General features: G+C 40.1%; 1 protein-coding gene across 3 annotated transcripts in view; it reads left to right on the top strand.

Moving 5' to 3' along the window:
* RASSF6 (Ras association domain family member 6) overlaps positions 1–24,572 on the top strand; it is a 45,105-nt gene extending 20,533 nt beyond the window's left edge. For all 3 annotated transcript variants that reach the window (XM_004766278.3, XM_004766279.3, XM_045079860.1), the window contains exons 3-11: positions 4,406–4,484; positions 8,586–8,725; positions 12,923–13,020; positions 14,977–15,161; positions 17,925–18,026; positions 18,587–18,638; positions 23,123–23,241; positions 23,354–23,451; positions 23,553–24,572. In XM_004766278.3, coding sequence (XP_004766335.1) covers positions 4,406–4,484; positions 8,586–8,725; positions 12,923–13,020; positions 14,977–15,161; positions 17,925–18,026; positions 18,587–18,638; positions 23,123–23,241; positions 23,354–23,451; positions 23,553–23,628 — 949 coding nt within the window. In that variant the 3' untranslated portion in view covers positions 23,629–24,572. The remainder of the gene's footprint in view (positions 1–4,405; positions 4,485–8,585; positions 8,726–12,922; positions 13,021–14,976; positions 15,162–17,924; positions 18,027–18,586; positions 18,639–23,122; positions 23,242–23,353; positions 23,452–23,552) is intronic.
* Positions 24,573–24,913: the final 341 nt, after the last annotated feature.

The raw sequence follows: 24,913 nt of genomic DNA, 5'->3' as shown, positions 1-24,913 counted from the left end.
GGATATCCACTTAATTGCACTGTATATCATTACTAAAACAAGAGGAAGAACTCTCATTAGAACTAATATTTGACATCCATTCTCTCTATGGATGCAAGGCATAACTCCGTTCCATCCATCATGCTGTCCTGTGTCCATGAATATTATAGGTTTATAAGATCAAATAAATATTGTTTCTTCCGGCCAGCTAAATAGCATGATAAGATTGAGGAACTCATTTCTTGCTAAGTCCATTACTCACGGCAGACGTCAGTGTGCGGGTAATTCCCATCTGCTGAGCAGCTGCAATTCAGGCCACAAAGTACAAAGTACACCTAAGCATTTTACAGTAATTCTAGATGCACTATTGCTCGTAAAACCAGGCTGGGAGCCTTAAAGGAACAGGAGCCCTGAGCCCTCTTCAGCATCCTGGTGCTATACCTGTCATCCCCGTGTCCAGTTTTGCGGTTAGCATTAGCACACTTCTCGAACTGCTGTGAATAATTCTGGGTGTCCATCGCCTCTATCGGGATCTGATCTCGGCACTGCCAGTGCACAGTGCCAGCTTCTCTCTTGAGAAGGTTATACTTCTCTCCCTTCATTTAGTCAGAAGTCCAGTTTATATGGAAGTTTGCCATTCCTCAGTTTTCTTTAAATACTTTCCATATCAGGGCGCCTGGGTGGCTTAGTCCATTAAGCGACTGCCTTCGGCTCAGTCATGATCTCAGCGTCTGGGATCAAGCCCTGAGTGAGCTCTCTGCTCAGTGGGGAGCCTGCTTCTCTCTGCCCCTTCACCCTCCTCCCTCCAACCCTGGCTGTGTGTGTGTGCGTGCACTCTCTCTCTCAAATAAATAAATAAATCTTTAAAACACTATCCTTATTATATACTGGTCGATGTGTTTTTTGTAAATCTTGTTATATATTATGATGCAGTACTTCATGTTCCAAAACTCCAAGCTATCAGAAAACCAGTGTCTTCTGGATCAAACATAAAGTGTGTAGGCTGTTTGAACCTTACGTCTATTTCTTGGGCATCCCGTGGCCTCTAGACATCCCAGATGTGTAAACCGAGAAGACTGGATCTGAAATCCATTTCTTCTCACCCATCTTATAGCTTTGTTAGGACAACTGAATAGTTACTTAGCAGCCTGAGCAGCCTGATCCAGGATCGGCGGGGAACTCTTTGGTGGCTGAGACCGAAAGGTGCACAGATATTTGTTGCCTTTCTTGAGGGGAGGAAGGTCCATATGTAACATTTAAGTGGATCCAGAAAATCTGTTACAATTACCACTGACAGGGCACAGTGTGTATTAAATCACTGCCCCCTTACCTGATTAGGGACTGCGTGGGCAACATTTTTATGATTATCTTCCGGTGTCCTAAATCATGTAATCCCAGTACTTATTTAGGACGCACCTAGACTCCATTTCCTTCTGTGCATGAGGGACCCTTGAGCACCTGCCAGGGAACCCAGCCTTGCTCCTGTGCTCCCCCACGCCTGTACCGTTGCAGTAGTCCCACTCATCTCTGCTTCCATCTTGTCCTGGAATCCGTCTCCTGGAAGTTCCCTACGGGCCCTTATCATCATGTCTTTCTTTTGTCTAGAATGTTCAGTGTTCAGTAGCTGCCCCTGCCCGCGGGGTAGAATTTCAAGCTTCTTAAAATGGCTCAGGAGGTTCCTACCTGCTTCTTGGTTCATCGCTTACCACTCCCCATTTGCATGTTCTACTCTTAGAATCCCAATGCTCTGAGCTTTCTCCACAAAAACTAGGGAAATCACCCCATGTCCTTGTGAACATCCTCTTTAGCTGGGAAGCTCTTCACACTGTTCGTGTTCAATCCCACCACCCCTCTGCCCCTGAAGTTCACTGTAAGCAGCATCTACTCTTAAAGCTCTCGCCCATCCTCAGAATACAACTGAAACCTATAGGTTTGTTATAGTTGTTTACATAACTGGTGAGCTTTTTTTTCCTAATTCCTCATTTTACCCCAACTCTTCATTTTACTGAGCTCTACTACTCTTTCACACTCTGGAATCCTTTCAAAGTGCCATTAATATTCAGTCAGAATGATCGTGCCTGTGCTAAGAAAAATATGGACAACTTTTGTAGTATTCACTACCGCGTGTTATGATTGGGAGGGGTTGGCCGACTTGCCCTGTCAATGGCCAAATAATAAGTACTTTAGGCTTTGTGGGTCATATGGCTTCTGTCACAACTACTCAGCTCAGTAGTTACAGCAGAAACGCAGCCACAGAGAATAAGCAAACAATTTGGTGTGGCTATATTATAATAAAACTTCATTGATAAACACATATAGCCCAGGACCACAGTTTGCTGACTCCCTGAGTCATCTGGAGACTTATGTCTGTGGGGGAAGGTTTAGTCACATACTGTTCAGGTACAGAAACATTTTCCAAGTGCTTTGATCCCAGAAAATATCTTCTAATTATACATGGTCCTGAAGTAAATACTTTGAAGGATACTTGTACCATATCTTATTGTGCAGTTTTATCAGAAACAGAAGCTAAGGGAATAAGATTATATAAAAATTCATTTGCCTTAATAACAACCCTCACAGCTCAGCATATCAGGAGTTGCATCCCAAGTGAACCAGAAATTTCTATATGCTTCCCTGGCATTCAATAATGAGAGCCATAAACGTGTTCATACTCCTTACTAGTACAATAATTTTTAGGAAATATCCCACAGTAGTGACTCCAAGGGAACAAGTCCCTTGTGTGTGCAATGATATTTAGAATAGAAATATTCATTAACATTGAAATTCTAAAGTAACTCGGTTGGAAATGGAACCATAGCATGGAGGAATTCTGTAGAATCTTTTTATGTGGTGATTGTGTGAAGTGTATAGAACCTTGCAAATGTGCTCATTAAAATTACAGTGTCAGATGAAAAGAGTGCATTTACATGGTCTCAAGCATAAAAGTCAATATACGTGAATTCCATCATTCAATATTCAGTAAGCATTCATTGATTAAGAGCCTCCTATGAAAAAGTCTCTGCTCTAGCACTGGGAAGACAATAATGAATAAAATAGACCAAAATCCCCACCCTCATAGATCCAGTATTCTTAGGGGAGGGAGAAGATATTGAAGATCATAAAAATTTTAACAAATGATATATTTGGAAATTTAATATAAGATTCCCCCCCCCATTAAACTGCTTGTATAAAAAAGCTTTCCCTCCTTTATTTGGTATGTTTCATATTTTAGGAATAAGAATTTCTCTGATCATTTCATTCAACTGGTGTTCATAGAGTTCTTACTATGTACCAAACACTTTTCTGGGCACATGGAATATAGTGCAAACAAAACATACAGGAACACCTGTTCTCATGGAGCTATGGAGAGAGAGACCAAATATCAGACAAATAAATTAAATGTGTACAAGGTTAGAGGTGATGAAGGGGCAGAGGTAAGAAGGCAGGGTATGAATGTTGGGAGAAGGCAAACCTTTAGATTGAGATGGTGCCTTCTGAGTAAAAAGTTAAAGAAAATGTGTAAACAGTGTGACACTGGGTGGGGGGTAAGAGGAGAAGTCATTCTGGATAGGGTGATCAGCAAGTGCAAAGGCCCTGAGGTTAGAGTGTGCCTGACATATTCAAGGAACATTAAGGAAGCCAGTGGCTAGAGTGCAGTGAGTGAAGAAATGAATAGCAGGAAATGAGATCAAAGGGAAAGAGAAGTCCAGATCACATCTGGCCTTTTAAGTCATTGGAAGGATGTTGGCTTTTATCCTGAATAATGAAAAGATACTGGAGAGTTCTGAGCTGAAGACAGAGATGATCAGGTTTGCATTAAAGTAACAGCCACTGTTACAACAGACTACAGGTACATGAGGCTTTGAGGAGACTATCGCAGTAACCCAGGTGAGAGAAGATGGCTCGGACCAATAGGTTAGTTAAGGAGGGTGAGGATCTTAGGCTGTGGAGGCACAGGGGAAGGGTAGAGAGGCAGGAACCAGTATTCCCGCTGCCAAAGCCCACCTGCCACGAAGGATTAGTAACTTAGGAGCAGTGACCATTTGTGAACTGTTACTATACCGCGTGTAGGAAACATGGTATCAGACACATACTAGGCACTTAATTTAAGCTGATTAAATGTTGCAAAACCAAAAAGAAATGTGAAACCATATCTCTATTTTGTGGCTGTCTCCTGTCACAGAACAGTCTCCCTACCACTTTGCCCTGAGTCATTTTCCCTTCTTTGTTTATTTATTTATGAATTAGCCCCTCCAGTGTTTGTTGATGTCCCAAGACTTCATTTTCAATGACCAACAGTAGGTGAAAATGACAAAACAGTATAGATTCCGTTAATCATTTCTTCTCATATGAACTGAAAGCACTATTATTGCCTTTTACTGTTAAAAAGCCTGATTATAACCAAATGTAACTTTTTTTTTTTTAGAGAACAACTCAATTCTTTATTGAAGACCTATAACATTTTTTATGGGAACCAGAAAAATCTGCATATTGTATATGGACAGGTAAGCCCACCAAAGAAATACAATACGGTTTGATCCCCAGAAAAAAATTCCATGAAGGTATAAAGGAATCAGGATAAGTTGGAGTCCATAATCTAGCAGCACAAGTGGTCTGGACAAACAGGTGAATCTTTGACTTGATCATTATTTTTATTTTTAGGCTTTATCACAAGATCCCTGTCCTGGTACATGTGACTTTTTAAGCAGTTTTAGGGATAGGAAAGCATTTAAAATTATTATAATGAACTATTTACTTTCCATTTTTAAAACAATGTATAAAAATTATTTTGCACAGCAAATCCACCAGAAATCTATCATAATACTTTCTGATAAATGTACCAGAACGTATAGAGAAGGTGGTGTCGTCCCACAGTGACACCATTTGTAATAGAATTTGGAGATATCTTAAGTCTACACCAGTGGGGGATTGCTCAAATAAATATGATACGGATGATAACATAGTTTGATTTGGTCATTAAGATGCATCAGTTAGATTCCAATGGATGGGTACTATGTTAAAACAAATGTTAAGATGTGAAAGAAACAATTCAGAAAAGTCCTGAAACTAGAAAGCATTTTTAGGAGTGCAAATAGCAGGCTGTTTTACAAACTGGCCTTAGATTTTTCTTTTTTCCTCTTCTCCTTCTTTGAATGCTTCATTCTCCATGTCTCTCCGCTCAGTCTTGTAACCTAATGGAGCTCACTTCACATCTTTATGGTATCTTCCTGGTCCCAGGGAACCTTAGGCTTTTCTACCTCTGATTCAAATCTTCAAATTTGATGGTAAAGCATTGGCTTTAGGCTACTGTGATTTGGCTTAAAATTGCTGTTGGGACAGAAGGAAACTTATAAACTACTCTGGCCTTTACTAAAGAAATTAAGTGATTTAGGTCAATTGAACATTTCAGTTATCTTCCCAAATGTAATAGATAGAAGAAGGAAATAACTAACCCCTTTACAAAGAAATGGGTATAAATTTTATTTCAATACTGTCCTATATCTTAGATCTCGAATATATATAATTGCAAAGATAGTTTAGGAAAATTTAATAAAAAGTCAAAACTTTAAAAAATGATTGTTTATATTTTACTTGAAGCTTCTACAAAATTCACGATGTTAAGATATTTGTTTCCTTTAGGAAAATGTTTGAATTCTGATATTACAAACATGATTTGAGGCATGCTCTTTCCAATTCTATGAACAGTGTTCAACTTACAATACAAAAGTCATTTAATTTTTTTTTAATTACATGAAGAGAAGTACACAGTGAGACAATTAAGATTGCTTAATCTTTCCATCTTTACTTACTGGTCAATAAAGTCAGAATTCAGAATTTTCTAAGTATCCTTGGTTACAAACACAGACATTGTTCAAAGGGAAAATATGGAGGATAACATGTAGCTTTCTTCAACTCTGGCTAATTAAGCGAATAATGATTGTGTGCCATGTGCCAGACACTGTTCTAGAAGGTGCAGATACAGCAACGAAGAAACAGGAGAGAATGTCCTGCCGTTCTGCTTCTCACATTATAGAAGACAGACAAGAAACAAAATACGCAATATATCCAATGGTAATAAAGGCTGGGGACAGTAGCAAAGCGGGGATCTAAGTGGGGTGGGGAAGAGGACCTTTCAACCGAAGACTCTGAAGGTTGGGAATAAGCCAACTTTGCAGAAGTCTGTGGGGCCCGCATTCCAAACGGAGACAGCAGCCTGAGTAAGGGGCCAAGCCTGGCTTGTATAATTGATGTAGAACAGGGAAGTCAGTGGAACAGGAACCTTATGAGAATTGAGCATTAGTGGACAACACGGCTAGAGACGTAACTGTGGGAAGGAAAGCACCAGGGTGTGAGGGTCTTGGAGATCATTGTGAAGACCTTAGTATGTGCTTGGAATGAGGTGGAAAGCCACAGAAGAGTTTTGCATAGAACAGTGACATTATCTAAAAAGACTTATTTTAAAAGGATCTCTCTAGCGATGGGGAGTATAGGAAAGGGCAAAGAAGAGAATGAGAAAGGAAACTCTTGCAGTAATCCGAGCAAACAATGACAATGGCGTGGGCCGGTATCATAGCAGTGGATACAGTGAGTGTGGCCACATTAGGGACGTATCGTGAAGGCGGAGCTAATAGGATTTGCTAATGCACTGGATGTTGAGTGCAAAAGAAAGACGAAAGGCGACTCCAGAATTCCTGGCCTGAGCAACTGGAAGGATAGGGTGCTATTTGCCAAGATGGAGAAGACTTGGAGAGGAAAATATTCGTGGGAGAGAGATCAAGAGTTAATTAGGAAGATATTAAATTTGATGTCAGGTAGGCAGTTGGACACCTGGAGTTCAGGGGACAGTTTGGGCTGGGAATACAAAGTTGTAAGCCATTAGTTTAGGTTAATTTAATGTATAGGGATCCTTGAGATCACCAAGGATACTGGCGTAGATCTAGAAGAGAAGAGGCCTACAGATTTAGACGAGATTAAGTAAGTGTATATAAGCCTTCTGTGATCATTTATCTAGTTAATCTCTAAAGGGAGATGCTCTGTGAAATTAAAAACTATTCTGATACTCCTTGCATGAGAAAACCCAGCATTGTCTGATAGCAGTCTGGGGTATTGCTTTTTGGAAGCAAGAATTAGATCATTTTAGAAGAGCGGTTATTCTGTGAATTTTTGCTGTAAGGGATTAGTTGAAGTATAATTAAACAAAGAAGGGTTGCTCTGCATCAATAGCTAAAATGTAGGACCTGCATCATGCGAAAAACAGCTGAGTGGTAACCTGATCTCTCAGTAGTCTGAACCATGGACTCAGAAGTGGGAGAAGGAGCACATTTTTGTTTCAGGAGTGACTCAGAAATAAGTTTATCAGCCAAAGAAATACTAAGTCATAATGATTATTGAGCACTTATTAAATATCGGGTCCTGTGAATCAGGGATTATTATATGTCCCTTCTTCAGAAGCAGCACGTTTAAAGGTGCTCAGCATCTCATCCAAGGTCGCGCAGCTGGGAAGTGGCAGAGCCAGGGTTCGAACACAGGTCTGTCCGATTCCAGAGTCTGGACTTTTCATTACCTTCTCAAATAAAAAGTCATTTCTACTGAGTCATTTACGTTTTCTAATAATTCTTTTTTTTTCATGATAATAGTAGTTATTGGTTGTTGTAGTTGTTATTGGATGGTTGGAATATGACTCTTCTTCATTTCAATATTTTTTGAAATTTCTGTAATGACAACATGTTACTTTAATTACAGAAAGGCTTTTACATAGACAAGAGAAAATTGATTTCAAAATAAGTTCTATGGAACAATGCTTTGGTATTAGTATTTACATCTACAGAGTAAGTAAATGCTCACAATTGATTTTTTTAAAAAGATTTTATTTATTTATTTGGCAGAGATGGAGAGAGAGAGCAAAAGCTGGCAGAGCAGCAGGGAGGAGAAGCAAGGCTCTCTCCAGAGCAGGGAGCCTGACCACAGGCTCCATCCCAGGACTCTGGGACCATGGCATGAGCTAAAGGCTGATGCTTAACCGACTGAGCCACCCAGGCACCCCTCACAGTACACGTTTGCATAGAATTTCCTTCTTTTGTTATATTTCCAACTTAAAGACTAGTCAAGTGATTCTGACTATTTTTTTCAAATAAATACTTTGTTACACATTTAACAATGTTTCCATACATTTTTCGCTCATTCTGCATAATTGTGAGTTTAAATATTCTATTCAGAAATGAAGAAACAGCCACTAAGTCTTTGAAGAGCTGTCCTCCTGATTTCTAGTTTAGTACAGCTTTTAGTTCTGCTATAATTTGAAGATTACAGAATTCATCTTTGAGCTCATTGAAGAATCATGGAGTTCAGAAAAGCATTTTCCACATACTGCGCCCTCTGGTGGGTATGTCGTTACGCATCAAGTATACCATGACTTGGGTGGTTTTAGCTATTACCTAAAATGAATTATTTTGAGGATAAATTGAAAAACCAAAGAATCCCACTGGAGGATTTATTTTTATTTACTAAGATGTCTTACAGACTTGACTTCTACATTTTCAGTTAAAAGATTTATCCTCTATAAGTAATACAAAAACCATGTTTGAGCCAATTGGTTTCTTCCCCAGACAAAAGATGGAGAACCAATCGTTGAAGGAATGCTGGACATTTCCTGGGGAGTAAAACGGCCTATACAACTGAAAATCCAAGATGAGAAGCAAATCCCTTCTTTTACTAAAGTGAAGTCGCCCGATGTGTTTTCCGGAAGGTAAGCTGTCTTTCATGTTTTAACGTCTCAGAAGATGACCCTCATATTTACCTTCCCTTATTGTGTGGACTCTCAAAGATGGGAGCCTGAATGCTTATAATATGATCTCATCTGATCCCCAGCAACTCTGTGAAGTAGGTGTTCAGAGCCCGGGGCTCTGAGAGTTTGGGTAATTTGTGCAAAATCCCCAAATACTGTGTAGCAGACCTCAGGTGTACCCCTCTGCTGTGTTGCTTCTCTCCCAGAAGACTGAATTCCTTTATTAGAAAAGACAAAATATAAAGGCAAGATTCCATTAGGCCTGGTTACCAAAAGGGGATAAAGTGTAAATTTCTCCTCTCCTTGGAACAGAAGGCTCTTCCCGCTTTCTGGAAAGGAGCTTTAATTATGCCCCACCTGATTGTCCTGATCCTGTTCAACAGAGCACAGCAAAGTGCCCCTGAAGTTCAGCAACGGCACAAGGCGATCCTCTGTGTGGGTTTTTTACCCTGAATACAGAAGTTGGGCTGATTTTTTTTTTTCATTATCCTCTGCAAATTTTAGAAAAATAAATATTCCCAGAAGGAATCGTACATACAATTTTTTTTCTTTTTTCTTCCTAATTCCCTACTTTCCTTCCTTTTTGATCCTCAACTTTCCAGCTTATCTCCCTGCGGTACATACGTGGAGGTACCGAGCCCTCTCCTTACCCATCCTGCCATGTATAACATCTATTTCCGGATAGGCGCGGGTCCTAGGAAGAGAGGATGAAGAGAGAGCCGGGACTTTTTCCTTATCTGATCTTCCACCGTAAGCAGGGGGAGCCCACGCATCCACTTGTGTCTGGAAACACCACTGACACCCACTCTGATCTGCACCTGGCCGATCTGTTCAGACACGATGGCCCAGCAGCTCTGGGTGTTTCGCGATCCCCTCTGCATGCCACGCAGCACCTTCCTTGCCTGCCTCCTGGAAAGTCTCCCTGCTTTTTAGCATCCATTTGCCCGACTCCCTTCTCTCAGTCTTTTCAAACTCTGGTCAGGGAACAAGGTAACACATTCCCCAGAAAGCCTTTTCTGACCCTTTCATGAGTATGAGGTGCACTGACAATTTTTCTAGTCACTTCCAAAATACGTCATTAATTGCATTTTATGCACATACCTCTCTGGCCCGCAAGCTTTTTCAGGGTATGGAACATACCTTATTCATCTGTTATCTCGGTACTCCGTAGTGTGCCTGGCACGAAGAAGAAACTCAAACTAGAGTCTTGAATCAAGCCCACAAGGCCGGTACCTCTGCTCTCTTGTGAAAACTGTCTCCATCTACCACTTCTGACTAGTCTCCCATCCAGGCTAAGGGTTGCCAATGGGCGAAGGGTCCAGTGTTCTCGGAAGAGCAGAAGGGAGACCACAGACGTAGGCAGCCTGATGAAGCCGTGCATCCCTCACCTTCAGAGACCAGATGACTGATGGCGCTGATGATTCTAAATGACTAGGAGCATCCTGTAAAAGGAAAAATTAACCCTGGGCTCTGCGTTGAGATTACTGTGCAAGATATGAATTTGGCAAAATGAGCTATCATCGTTCCTATGCCTAAACACTCATTGCAAAGTTCTCCGAGCAGCCGGTTGCTTTTGATGCATTTTCATTCTTTAAGTCATGAAAACTTAATAAGTATGGAGCATTAAGGGAAGATGTCAAAGACATGCAGTGAGGTGCTTGAATGATCACGTGAAGTCTTTTTTTGAATGGCTACCCCAAGGTATTTTTAAATTTTCGAATTAAAATTCAAAACGCTTGTTCCTCAAAATCCTCAATTCGGGCACAAGTTTCAAGAAACCAGGTGGGCAGGGTAATACTGATGCCTCTGCATACACGGTGGTAGGTTAGAAACGAATATTCTCATGATGTGCCTTCCATTGACACCAATGGCATTTTTCAGTGTTTATCAGCAAGAACATGGCTGTGAACGAAACAGGAATGATCTTTCATTTCAAGTAGAGAAAGAATTTCCTAGAGAAGTTGGCTTACCCTTTACCACAGCATTGAAACTTCCTGGAACATTCGAAGTGAAGGGCACCCTCGTGGTGTATCAGATCCTTCTGGAGGTCGAGAATGATCAGAAAGAGATGCTGCCCCTCTCACACTCAAGACCAAGATTAGATTCCATGGTGGTCAAGTAGCCAAGAACCTTCCGTGGGAACCAGCTCAACACCCCACAGGAAGGGGCAGCATGATTTACAATGGCTGTTCCTTAGCCTCTGGTTCCCTACAGAGCACAGGGCCACCTGAGGACCTATTTTGTGTCAGTCCGGTCCTAGACACAGTCACCCTGGCTGCCACCCATAAGGTGGCATCCACTTAAATTCCGAGCCATGAAGGAAATCCTGTGAGTAAAGGGGTGATTTCCTCATTCTCACTTCTTTTTTTTTTTTTAAAGATTTTATTTATTTATTTGACAGAGAGATCACAAGTAGGCAGAGAGGCAGGCAGAGAGAGAGAGGGGAAAGAGGCTCCTCGCTGAGCAGAGAGCCCGATGTGGGGCTGGATCCCAGGACCCTGCGATCACGACCTGAGCTGAAGGCAGAGGCTTAACCCTCTGAGCCCCCCAGGCGCCCCACCCTCGTTCTCACTTCTCAGGGCCCTTTTTCATCCTGGGCTCCTGTCTGTGGGCAGAGCTTCTCCCCCTGCTCCCACCGGGTCCCAGATGGGGGATCTGCAGTGGGTGGACGTGGAGGAGAAGCCGTGGAAGTTGTGTACTCGGCGGTGGGAAGGGCCTCGGTCTGGTCTTTCCATTCACCCACTGAGAGCATCATCAGCTCGTCAGGCTCACTTGTTGTAATTATCTTCGGAATGAGTCACCCTGAGTCAGCTTAGAGGGAGTGGCAGAAGCTTAAATACAAGTCAGTTGGTTTGAACCGTGACCACCTGTGATCCTTTATGGAAACGATCCTGTGGGCGGTACTTTGATCTTTCCTAGTTGGTACAAGTATTTTGTGTCGAAAATCTTCCAAAATTTTTCTCAAAAACAATAACAACCACCCAGCCTTACTGAGGTAATGTTTGCTTGCACCAGTTTTCAGCTCTGTTTTTTAATAAAATCAGCTTTGGCTCATTTTGTACAGATCGTGACAGAATGACATAGAGAACATTTGAATAACCTTAATAATGTAGTTGTTGTTTTTTTTTTTTTTTTCTTACAGCACAGGTAGAAAAATGACCACATTCCATTTGTTTATCAAATTACTACCTCCTTTTTTATTTTGCATCTCCTCAGAAAACCTCCCCACAGTGTAAATTTACCAACCGTACACCCCCGGAAGCAGTCAGAGCCGCACTAACAGTCGTGTGCTTGGGCAAGTTACACTAGGAGACCCGCATCACGTTCCATCCAGTTTTCTTTGAACAGCTCTGGGTAACTGCCCTCAACTATAGTCATGTGCAACAGTCACATGTGGGTGACTTTGAATTACCCAGAGCTCAAAACTGATGCTTTCGGAAGTGGGGCACCTGAGTAGCTCCATGGGTTAAGTGTCTGCCTTCAGCTCAGGCCTGGGATCAAGTCCCACACTGGGTTCCCTGCTCAGCTGGGAGACTCCTCCCTCTCCCTCTGCCTCTCTTTCTCTGCTCGTGCTCTCTCTCACTTTCTCAAATAAATAAAACCTTAAAAGCACAACAAAAGACCCTGATACTTTCTACTAAGATGAGTTAGGGAGCAAAAAGGGCCAAACACTCATATGGTGAGCCATGTTTGTCCCCCTGAATTTGGAACCTTAAAGACAGGCACCACAACTTACTGAGAACGCTGCACCTAAGAATTCTCCGAATACAATAGTAACCCAAAGCATGTTGGCAGAAAGAACACCTTTACATCTAAACTCTCCTAAGAGCATGGCGAGCTATCTGTGGAACAATGGATTGTGATGATCTCTACTAATTCTATTTGCACACACATTTTATAGAATCTATATAACCTTGCTTTCAGGTTCTAACTGAATTATTATATCAGATTTGCTTAAAAATCAGTACAGAAAGTATTTAAAACACATACTGACTGTTCTGGTATAAATACAATTTTAATAATATTAAAATTGTTATAATTTAGGGTATGCTTACCTATGGAGCCCCTCAATACTATATTAATACTATAAATCTGAAAAACACCATGAGCCTCATATAAATGGCATTGATGTCCTTACAAGATTTTATTACTTTTCAGGGGAATGACACGCTGGGGGGAATTTGATGATCTTTACCACATTAGTCATCTGGACAGGACCCAGATTCCAGCATCTGAAGCAACAAATTCCCAAGAAGGTAAGTACCAAATTTTTACCTAATGGAGAGACCTTTTTTTAATGTAAGGGGTGAATCTTAAATGTTTCTCTGAAATTTTAACATTTTACACACCACTAATTAATAAATCTCTCATATTAAAAACATCTCTTAGGATCATACTAAAGTTCCTACAGTGCTCATATGATGTTTAAGAACCTTACTTTACTATATAAAAATACAATGATTTTTAAAATTACATCATGTCACTTAGACTTACTAGATTAGCTAATGGTTTAAATAAACGTGTACATAAAATTCTTCAATATTTTCCTGAAGGATTAGGATCATTTGTTATACTCAGGAGCCTTTTATGTTAGACCAATCCCCTCAGGTTGGATTCGACATCTTTTTAGAAGTTGAATGATTTAGTTAGTTAATAGATATTTACATAGCACTCCTTCCCAGAAAGAGGAGGATATACTGGGATCACTGTATTTGAAAGAATTATTTCAAGCACTTATTATTTTTTTAAAGATTTTATTTATTTATTTGACAGAGAGAGAGAGAGATCACAAGTAGGCAGAGAGGCAGGCAGAGAGAGGGGGAAGCAGGCTCACCGCTGAGCAGAGAGCCCAATGCGGGGCTCAATCCCAGGACCCCAAAACCATGACCTGAGCCGAAGGCAGAGGCTCAACCCACTGAGCCACCAGGTGCCCCATCAAGTGCTTATTTTAAAAAGAGAAATCAACTTGAACATCAAGTATGTTCATATCGAACTTGACAAACCAACGGTAAACAGCAGCTTCTACGACATGGGACCTCGGGAGCCATAATGACGATGTAATAGTAGTAATATTAGCAGCTGTCATTTACTAAGACCCTGCTAAGCGTCAGGCCTGATATTGTGTATCTTACATAGATTTGGTTTTCACATAATATATGGAATCCAAGGAGGGAGGAGCTGATGACTGAGGCTGGGAGCAGGGTTCCTCTTTCTTGGGTAGTCCTATTACCAAGCTGATTTTTTTTAAGATTTTATTTATTTATTTGACAGACAGAGAGAGATCACAAGTAGGCAGAGAGGCAGGCAGAGAGAGAGGAGGAAGCAGGCTCCCTGCTGAGCACAGAGCCCGATGCGGGACTCGATCCCAGGACCCTGAGATCATGACCTGAGCTGAAGGCAGAGGTTTAATCCACTGAGCCACCCAGGAGGCCCTATCAAGCTGATTTTAGACCAAAAAGGGTATCCTGCTGACATTAGCCTCATGAATCGATCAACAACTTTCCAATGTTTATTTATTTTTTCCATCACAGTCCTTCCTGCCATCTCCATAACAACCCATATTTAATAACAAACATGATGCTCCTTCCAAGGTTCCCTTATCTTTGTCTAATGGCTCTTGGCATCTTTTATATAAGAGTCCTTCCTGTCTGCCCTTTAAAAACACTCTTCTAGGGGCGCCTGGGTGGCTCAGTGGGTTAAAGCCTCTGCCTTCGGCTCAGGTCATGATCCCAGGAGTCCTGGGATCAAGTCCCACATCAGGCTCTCTGCTCAGTGGGGAGCCTGCTTCCTCCTCTCTCTCTGTCTGCCTGCCTCTCTGCCTACTTGTGATCTGTCTGTCAAATAAATAAATAAAAATCTTTAAATAAAAATCAATAAATAAAAAATTAAAAAAATAAAAAATAAAATAAAAACACTCTTCTAAACCCAGGGGAAATCCAATGTCCCAGCATCAAAGATACCATAAAAACCTATCGATACCTAAGCACCAGTGCTAGAAGAAGATGAAATATCTCATGCCTATTGGATGACATGCTAATTACAACAGGAATTTTTTTTTAAATCCCAGGGTAAAATGGAATACTGTTTCCTAGTGTTTGAAAACATTATACTTCACTGCTTAGCTACATATTTTCTTATCAAATACATATTAAAATCCACCCAAAGAGGTAGGCGGCTAAATGATGTGGCCTTATAACCTTTATCCTTCCCAGATTATTTATCTTATCACAGTAGCACTCTGAAGCCTTACGCAGGAGAAGAGGCAGAATCCCCGTTGCTCTATCGAACCATGAGTGAAGCTACGCTGGTGAGAAAAAGGATGAAGCCTCCAGCGATGGACCGAAAAGAGAGACAGAAGCACAGGGTCTCCATTAACGGGCACTTCTACAACCATGAAGTGAGTGGTAGTTCCATTCATGTCATTTCAAATAATGCCTGTTTCTCTAACAATGCCACTCAATTTGACTTACACTTAAAAATAGTCACAATAAATAGTAGTCGTCTACTATTTATCACATGCTCTCTATGTGTTAGGCATTCAACTGTTTTAAATTGGCTTTTGATGAATTAGCTCAATCTCTAAAACAATCCTATGAAATAGGTACTGTTACTTTCCCTCCCTTACACGCATCCAGTAAGGAAGGTTCGCAGAGATGACGTCATTTGTTAGGGCACACTACTTTTAAGTAGCAGCTCTGAGCTTGAATCCAGCTTTGTCTGAGCCCAGAACTCCAGTATTAACCAATGCAGGGGGTGAACCCTGGCTCAGGGGCTGGCTGTGTGCCAAGCCCCGGGAATAGCAAGATGGCTCCGTCCAGGTCCCTGCCAGCACGGGGTTGGGTCTCGGGTAAGGAAACCAACGCATCAGCAAATGGCATTAGAATAATGTAAGTGCTACAACAGAGCTGAGTTCAAAGTACATTTGAACACCGTGATTTAAATAAAGAAATAAAGCCAGCTACAGACCTATTATTCCAATAAATCAAATTTCTCCTTTCTCCGCGTTCCCTTCCAGGCCTTGTACAAATATACATATTTTTTTTATGCAGGCGTAGTTGTACTTTAGACATAATTTGTATTCTGATTTTTCACTTAACATGTTAAATTTATGAGCGCCTTTCCACAGTTTTTTAAGGCATTTCACTTTGCTGAAGGTAGGAAATATATCATTTTTTTCCTAGAACTCAAATTTTTCATGTCATGTACTTCAGCAATTATTCATCCATTCATTTAATAAATACTTAAAAAGCACTTACTCTGCGCCAGGTACCATTCTAAACCCTTTAATACGAAGTGTTAACTCGTTCCTCTGAAGCTTTTCTCCTGGAGGGCTTTTCTGCCTGATTCCTTCTTCTACCCTTGGGAATACAGCTGAAGAATGCCTTTGGAGGCTGGTGGGGAGAAACCTCCCTTGTGAATTCTTCGCTCGAATTAGACATTTTTCTGGCTCCAGAATTTCCTCTTAGCCATAAAGTGATATTGATAGTCCCCTATAGTTGCGCAACTACCAATTGCCCTGGTTTCTATGGCGCATAATTACACTGTATCACCATCTTGTGGGGCTGGTTCGTGTTAAAGAAGGCTGTGAAAACCACCCCGTTCCAGACGAGCAGCTTCCAGACAGGCCCTCCTCCCCGTGCGAAGAATGACATTGGCCCTAAGTTGGCAACACCGCGTAGGGGCTACATGCTTGGGTGCTGCAGCCCGACCACCTGCTTTCCAGTTCTTGCTGAGCAAAGTTAAAACATACCTCCATCACTTAGCTGTCATTCTTTTATCCTTCCCACTTTGCAAGGTGGTTGGGACTAAAAGGAATGAGGTAAGCTAAGCACTCAGCACAATGGCCCAAAAGAAGAATGTGATTTACATTAGCTTTATTGTTGTTGGTTAAAAGAGATCCAGCTGGAACGACACTGAGGTCCTGCAGATGCCTTTCGCTGCAATTTAATAACTCAAGAAAACAGAACAAACCTCCAAGCCCAAAAAGAACTCTATCTGCGGATGTGCCATCAGCGGCATCTAGGAATTTAAATTGAGAGTCGTAAGATGTGTTTTTATGTCACGAAACCCCATGAAAACACCAGTATCGTTAGGACATGAACAACACCCGTATTAGAGGCTCAGATGATGACATCTGTACATAAGTTAAACTACTGACTTGACCTGTGGTGTATTTCTATGTGTACAATAATAATAAATGATTTTCTTCTATTGTGTGTTTTGGCCAACAAAACTGATCTAAACCTCTGACAAACACGATTCCAAATTCATTGTATGTTGGCAGTTTGGCAGGGCTCTTGGAGACCATCTAGTCCCACTCTCTTATTTTATAAATGAAATCCTAAAGAAGACTCTTCAGGCCTTAACGTCTAGTGGGTTGACACAGTTGAAGTTGTAAGACATTATGATCTAGGTCTCCGAGTCCTGATCTTCTGCTGTTGCCAAACTCCATGAAGATTCTTCCTATAAACAAAATCAAATCACATATGTTACCTACCCTCCCCTTGGTGCCAGACGATATATGGGTCTCCGGGTGCCATCGAGCTCATCAGCACAGGTCGTATGTGACACACAGTGACTCATCAATGCCTCACAATGTGCACAAACATTGAATTCTCTCATCTTTAGCAAGGGTTTATTCCAGACATCCTCCATACATCTACTTTGAAAAATTATTTCCGTCTCCATATTTCTATTCATGGAGATGCTATGAATATACGCACTTTATGACATTTACTTACCAATTTCCCAGTATAAGGCTCATCTAACGTTCCATCGAGACCTAGACCCCAAAACCCAACCATCTCTGAACCCACCTCATTTCTAGAGTCTGGGAACACTATTCATGTTACTTTTCATTTGTGTTTAGGTATAGTTGATTAAAATCTTGAACCACAGGGGAGAATGGTATGATTATCTAGTGAAAATGTTTTGAACATCCTCAAATGATGTTTTACCTAACTTACTCTAGAAACAATGTAAACCTGCTTAAAAAGATACATGATATCCCAACAATAACAAAGAAATCGAGCACAAGAGAACAAAATTTTTTAAACTGGTGATTTGGGATTTTTTTTTCCTTTGCGCATAATAAGGCCAGGTTCAACATATTGATTCTTGTTAGTTTGATGTAATTTTAAGAACTTTGTTTTCTTCCCAGACATCGATTTTCACTCCAGCCTTTGGATCAGAAACTAAGGTCAGAATAAACAGTAATATGAGGACTGAAGATGTAATAGAGCAACTTCTCCAAAAATTTAAGGTGAACTTTATTATGAAACTGAGCTATAACTCTCTTGTATATAATTTAACTGTACATACAAAAATTCACTCTTCTGATAAAGACCTATGAACATGTAAATCTAAATTAAGTTGTTCAGTTCTGAAGAATTCTTCTTATGTATCTCACACCTTTTTCTTTTCTTTTTTTTTTTTTTTAGATTTTATTTATTTATTTGATAGACATCACAAGTAGGCAGAGAGGCAGGCAGGGAGAGAGAAGAGAAAGCAGGCTCCCTACTGAGCAAGGAGCCCAATGTGGGGCTCGATCCCAGGACCCTGGGATCATGACCCAAGGTGAAGGCAGAGGCTTTAAACCACTGAGCCACCCAGGCACCCCATCTCACACCTTTTTCTAATTGAGCTTGAGAAATTACACTATTCCTAGGGAGCAGAGAAGTTTTAGTGTATAAAAGTGCAAAATGAAAGTGAGGAAAAAGGTACATAATTTGGGTCTGGTTGGCTTAGAAAACATCTGATAATGACCAGTCAGTCAATCAAATATGAAAGAATTCATGTTCATTTATTTTTCTCCATTGACAGATCGAAAATAGTGCCCAAGATTTCGCACTTTACATTGTTTTTGCAACAGGAGGTAAGTTTGATCACTCTTTTTTATAGGATTCCAGCATGTCGTAGTTTTCTGCCTCTGGCTGAGATTCGGTGGAAGAAAGAAAGAAGGAAGGAAGAAGGCAAAGAGGGAAGGTGTTTTAGGTTATTCATGTCTCACAGTTTCAGAGGAAGGTGACTCAGTAATAAGGTATCCCAGAAGAGCTTATAATACAAAACAGTTCGCTTGTTGGCCAGACGTTAAATTACCTGAGTGGCAGTCAGGGCACAGGAGTGCGAGGTGGGGGTGGGGGGTGTCTCTGGGAAGTTCCCAAGAATTGTTCTGAATTGATATTGTTGATTTCTATGCCTCTTTCTGTCCGGCTTTCCCTTCTCGTTCTCTTACTGGAGCCATTCATCAGCGCAGACCACTTCTCTCTGATCTTGTTCTTACCGCTTTCTTTGCACAGTTTCTGCCACACTGTAGGAGTGTTCTCTCTCCCTCAGTGGAAGAAAATATGCACAACTCGGTGGTAGGGAGCAAAGGTCGGCAGGAAGACATTGAAGACATTGGGGAGAGGTTATATGTGGGGTGCTGAGAGCAGGGATGAAAGAAAGACCAGAGAAAAGGCTAAGGCAAGACTGAAATGAGTTTTTTGAAAACCCTAAAACTGAAAAAAATGTATGTTGAATTATAGAAATATCTCCAGTCATAGGCTGAGCTGGAAATTGAACAATATAAAAATAATACGTTTTGATGCCAGGACAACCGAAGAAAATGAAAATTGGGTCTTTGAAAATATACAAAATTAAAGCCCTTACAAATTGAGAGCTTAAAATATAAGAAGTACAACTTTTAAAAAATCTAAGGGTGTGTGTGTACAAATATATTCATATTCTACTTGTTTAGGAAAAAACTAAAAGGTATAAAATAAAAAGCAGAAATAGACTATATAAAAATATAAAAGATACAAATAGTAGATTATGAAAACTGTCAGGTAAAAGGTTAATACCTATAATATCAGAGTTCTTGTAAAATGATCACAAAAGACAATTCAATGAAAATAGAACCCACAATGCAATATTATCTCACATTTAGCTGATTGGCAAAATGTTTCAGGATTCTACCTATGTCTGGTGTGGTGGAGGGTAAAAGGATATTTTCATGCAATTCTGGTGAAATATGACTGTCTTTACTTTCTTGGGACTCATTCTAACGTTATTAACATTCACAGGATAAATATCCTTTAACCTGGCAATCCCACTGGTGAGAATCTACTCGACAAAAATAAAAGGACTAGTACCTATAGATTTACGTGCAAGGCTATTTTTAATTAATTAATTAGCTATTAATTAATTAATTAAAGAGGAAGTCACCTATTGTAGGAGGATGATTAAATAAGTGGTTATTCCGCAGCCATTAAATGGAGTGTGTTAGATGTATACCAGTTAAATGGACGGAATTTCGTAATATCAATTACATGAAAAAATGCAACATGCCTATAAATGTATATACTTTGATCCGATTTTTGTAAAAGAATGACAAATCCCATCTTAATATATAGTATATAAGATTGTATGATCAGGGAGAAAGGTATGAAATAATAAATATCAAATCACAAACATTGATTACCCAGCTAGGGGGAAAAGAGGAACATAAAAGTTAAAAAAAAAAAAAAAGATAAATCAGTTTTTAAAACATGACTACAATAAAAAATAGCAAGTTTCACACGACCCCCTTTATGTATTGTGTGTTTATATGTGTGCATAAAGACGTATTCTAAGGGATGGCCACATGAAGGGTAAGGCTGATTCTCTCAGAGTTCTGGGATTCCAGAAGTGCCTTGCATTTGTCTCTATAGTTTCAATTTACAATAGCACGTATGTTTTTTTTTAACTTTATTGAGGAATAATTGGGAATAATTGACAGATACAATTTTATATAGAGTATGATGACTTGATATACATCAAATGATTGATGTATATTTACATACATTTTACATTACATTTACAAACATTTACATTATGGGATATTACTAAGATCGAGATAATTAACACATCTGTCACATCACATAGTTAAAGCTTTTCGCGTGTCTGTGAGAATGCTTCAGATCTACTCTCAGAAACTTTCGAACAAACCATACCATAATATTAACTCTAGTCACCAAGCTGGACTTTAGGTCCTCAGAACTTACTCTTCTAATCATTGAAAATTTGTACCTCTTTTCTCTCCCTGGCAGCAGGAGTTATTTTTATAATCGGGAAAGAAAATGTCTATTTTCACTGCAAAAATGTAGGTCTTTAAAATTTTATCTGTAAAAATCACGTTTCATTTTATTTTTGGTGTCAAAAACTCTTGTACATAAAATCTAGAACAGAATATTATCATAACTAGCACCTTTTAGGGGTCAGGAACAGAGAAAGGAATGGAGCCTCCCAGCACCTGTTTGGTATTAATCTGGAAAATAAAGACGTGTGCATTTTAACACCTTGTATTGACTAAGCCCATGATCTGTAACAGTGTTTTTCAGATTCTAGTGCATTTCAGAATTACCTGAGAAGTTCATTAAAAATACAGATTCCTAAGCCACCCAGTCTGGGAATATGTATTTCTAATACTTACCCCAGAAGCAAATTCATGAAGCAAGAAACCTTTCTCTGTGATACTAAGAGTGCAACAAACGGGATGCAAAGCCAAGTTAATATAAGATGTAGAGATCAGAAGAGGATTCTAGTAGGTTAATAAGATGAGCTGAATTATCAGGCTTCTCCCTTGCTTCCGAAATGTAGAGGAATTAAAGTGATGAACTCTGTCCGTGGAAACAAGAGTGGATAATATTACTTTAATTGTGCTCTAGACCCTCTCCAAGTCCCTCCCAGGGGATGAGAACAGTTCTGATTCTTAGACCTGTTAAGGGCCCAAGGTAACTGATTGCATACACGACAATGTAGAAAAGACTAACTGGTCTACCCTTTTCCCTTTCAGTCTATTTCAACACATCAGACAGACTGGAAGTCAGACCATGTCACATCACTTCTCATATCCTCCAGGGGTCTCTCTTCCCACAGGAAGGCCAGAGTTTTATGCTGGTCCCGCTACATGTTCTCTTCAACTTCGAATAACCCTTCCCTCATCTTCATGTTACCCACCATGTTCCCTGGCTCTTCTTGGATAGCATTAGGCATGCAGTGACCTGTAGGGTGCCTGACTTATTTACTTACTCTGACTGGGACCCACTTCCCCCAAATAGCTCCATGGTTCCATACCTCATCTCTTTCAGTCTTTATTCAAATATTACGTCTTCAGTGAGGCCTTTCTCAGCCTCCCTATCTGTAATAGTATACCTGTCCTGTGTACACACCTATTTATACATACACATTCTTTCTACCCCGATCCTTGCATTATTTTTCTTCTGAATACTTATCACTAATACATGACACGTTTTATTGGTTTATGTTCCTCAGCATCTGTGTCCTCAGAATGTAAGGTCCTCGAGGGGAGTGATTTTTATTCTGCTTTGTATTATAAAGTGCCCAGCACAGAAAACAATGCCTGAAACAGAGTAGGAACTCAAAAAATATTTGAGAGAAGAGGAAAGGAGATGAATGCAAGGGCACTGTGTTCTTCTCATGTTTCATTCTGGTAAAAATAAAATCACGGATGTGAAACTATTTTGACAGAAAGTTGGAAGTGCTTAGATGGGTGGAAATTTGAAGTTCTGGGAATATACCAGATTGGAATTTATTTTCTTTCTCATCTCGTTCTTATGGCAGAATGAATGAAGCCCTCAGATGAATGAAACAATAAAAATACCCATGATGTGAAAAACATAATGAATATATTTTTTCTTAGATTTTATTTATTTATTTATTAAAGAGAGAGAGCGTGTATGAGGGAGGGGCAGAGAGAGAGGGAGAAGCAGACTCCCTACTGAGGAGAGAGCCCAACAGGGGCTCAACCCCAGGACCTGGGACCATGACCTGAGCTGAAAGCAGATGCTTAACTGACTGAGCCACCCAGGTGCCCCTATGAATATATTTTTAAGGAAGATCCAAGGATTGGATTGGGATGAGCAACAAGGGAGTCATTGAAGATAATTACAAAGTTTTGGACCTGAACAACTGGGAAGATGAAAATATAATAACTGAACTAGGAAAGAATCAATAAAAATTTGTTGAATGAATGAATGAAAAGTCATAATTTCTGGGGTGTGTTGCTTGATTAAAGCATAAGTGGAACTGGAGATTTGTCTGATTATCCGAACCAAAGGCAAGGCTGAATTATCTGAGATACGAATCAAATTTAAGAGATAGCAAGAAAAAGGAGTCCATTTGTAGTTGTTTTTTTTTTTTAAGGTTTTGATTTTAATTCACTCATTTGAATGAGTTCCTCCTGTTGTATGTTCTTTTTAGGTCTTCTTCCAATGTGAGCTAAAAAAGGAAAATGAATGGATGACCTATCTTTCTTCTCCTTCTCTAGGATGGATTCCTGCCCATCGTTGATTCTTTTTTTTTTTTTTTCACTTGCAGAGCGGAGACGGCTAAAGAAAACAGATGTCCCGCTACTGCACAGGCTCCTGCAGGGACCTTCCAAAGAGAATGCTCGCATTTTCCTCATGGATAAAGATACAGAAGAAATTAGCAGTGAAGTATGGATGCTGTCACCCTGAATCTGTCTTTGCTTCCTCCTGACTCAGCACCTCTCGCAGAATCGGCTTCCTTTTTTGTTTCATGTTGTTGTGGTTTTCCCTCCCTTTCCAGGTGGCTCAGTACATTCACTTTCATTTTTCTCTCCTGGAATCCATCCTTCAAAGACTAAATGAAGAAGAGAAGAGAGCGATCCAAAGAACAATAACCAAGTAAGTCAGGAGCGTGTGTGCCGGTGCTTACTCCTTTAACAGGTCCAGTGCACAAAACGTGTTCAATTTTTCATAACTCTCTTTCTCCTTCTCATTTTCAGATTCAGTACAGAAAAGGCTGCTATACTGAAATGTCTTCAAAGTAAACGGGTAGTAAAAACGGAGACAACGGTTTAGCAGTACAAGCTGCAATTGCCGAAACACTTCAGCTGAATCAGGGGGATATTACTATTTGATGAATGCATACATTCGACCCTTGCATTCATTCAAATACATATGAACTTGGATCTGTAGGAAATTGAATGTCGAAAAAGCTTGTCTCCCTTTGAAGCGATGAGGTTAATGAGGGTTCACAGTTGCACTGAAAGGGTCTTGAATTTAGTTTCAGTAACTGAAACAGGCTTGGATACTGTGTATTCCAAATACTTTAATAGTAAAACACACCAATGAACTCAAATCTAAATGGTGTTTTCAGATGTCATGTCACTTGAACTTCTTTTAGCTCAAAGTATTGAGAGAACTCGAGCCTCATCACCGGATTCTCAGAAATGATTCAGAAGTATAAGTTACCAGCTCTCGAAACACAAAAGGAGCACATTTTCACCCAATCAAGGAATTGGAGGGAGACAGTGTTTCGCAGCTCCCTGAAAACTCGAGCATCTTTACAAAATCCAGGACTGTCTTTATATGGTCAGTGGCTTTGGCTATTGGTAACATCAGAGCTATCTGTCCTTTGGGATGGAAACAATTATGGGCCCTGTTAAGAAATCCAAATTGCAATTTTCTCAACCTGAGCCCTTTTAGTCCCTGCTCTGTTCTATTCATAACTTTCCAAAGTATTCTTAAGCATTTTTAAAGTCAGTTGAATTAGTTTTCTTTATTTTTCCAAACAAGTTTACCACAGAGACTTAATATATCTAATCTGCTAGAACAAGATTTGGCCCACAGTAACCATTTGTTGCCGAATGAAAAGATCAGATAATGCAAAATTTGTAGCGGAAGGTAGGCGAGGAATCTGGAGCTCTGTTCTTTTCCTTCAAGACAACTCATTCCAGGAGGTAACTCTCAAGGTACCTCAAAGTCTGCTAAAACCAATTTGAAAACAAACACAGAGAATGCCACAAGTATCCTCTATGATTTTATTTATGAACTCTTTATTAGAATGGAGTTTTATGCAACACTGTTCCGTTCTCTAAACTACGTCCATTTGCATTCCTCTTAAGCATTATATTAAACTGTTTGGGTACATTACATGTACTAAGGGAGAAGGGTTGTCTGTAGTAAGCCCAAGTTGCAAGATTAATTATCAAAATTAAAATGTGACACCTTTTTAAGACAAAGTGTCACCAAAACCGAAACCTAAGCCAGATGAAGCAAAAGTGTGCTATGACCTTTAAGTTCTAGGAAATCTTTTCTTGAAGAAAACAGAGGCTAGTGTCATTATCTTTCCAGCTCTCAGTTC

The sequence above is a fragment of the Mustela putorius genome, unplaced genomic scaffold, assembly GCF_011764305.1.
Source record: "Mustela putorius furo isolate JIRA1106 unplaced genomic scaffold, ASM1176430v1.1 tig00000430_pilon_pilon_pilon, whole genome shotgun sequence".
NCBI lineage: Eukaryota > Metazoa > Chordata > Mammalia > Carnivora > Mustelidae > Mustela > Mustela putorius.
This window is presented reverse-complemented; position numbering and strand designations above follow the sequence as displayed.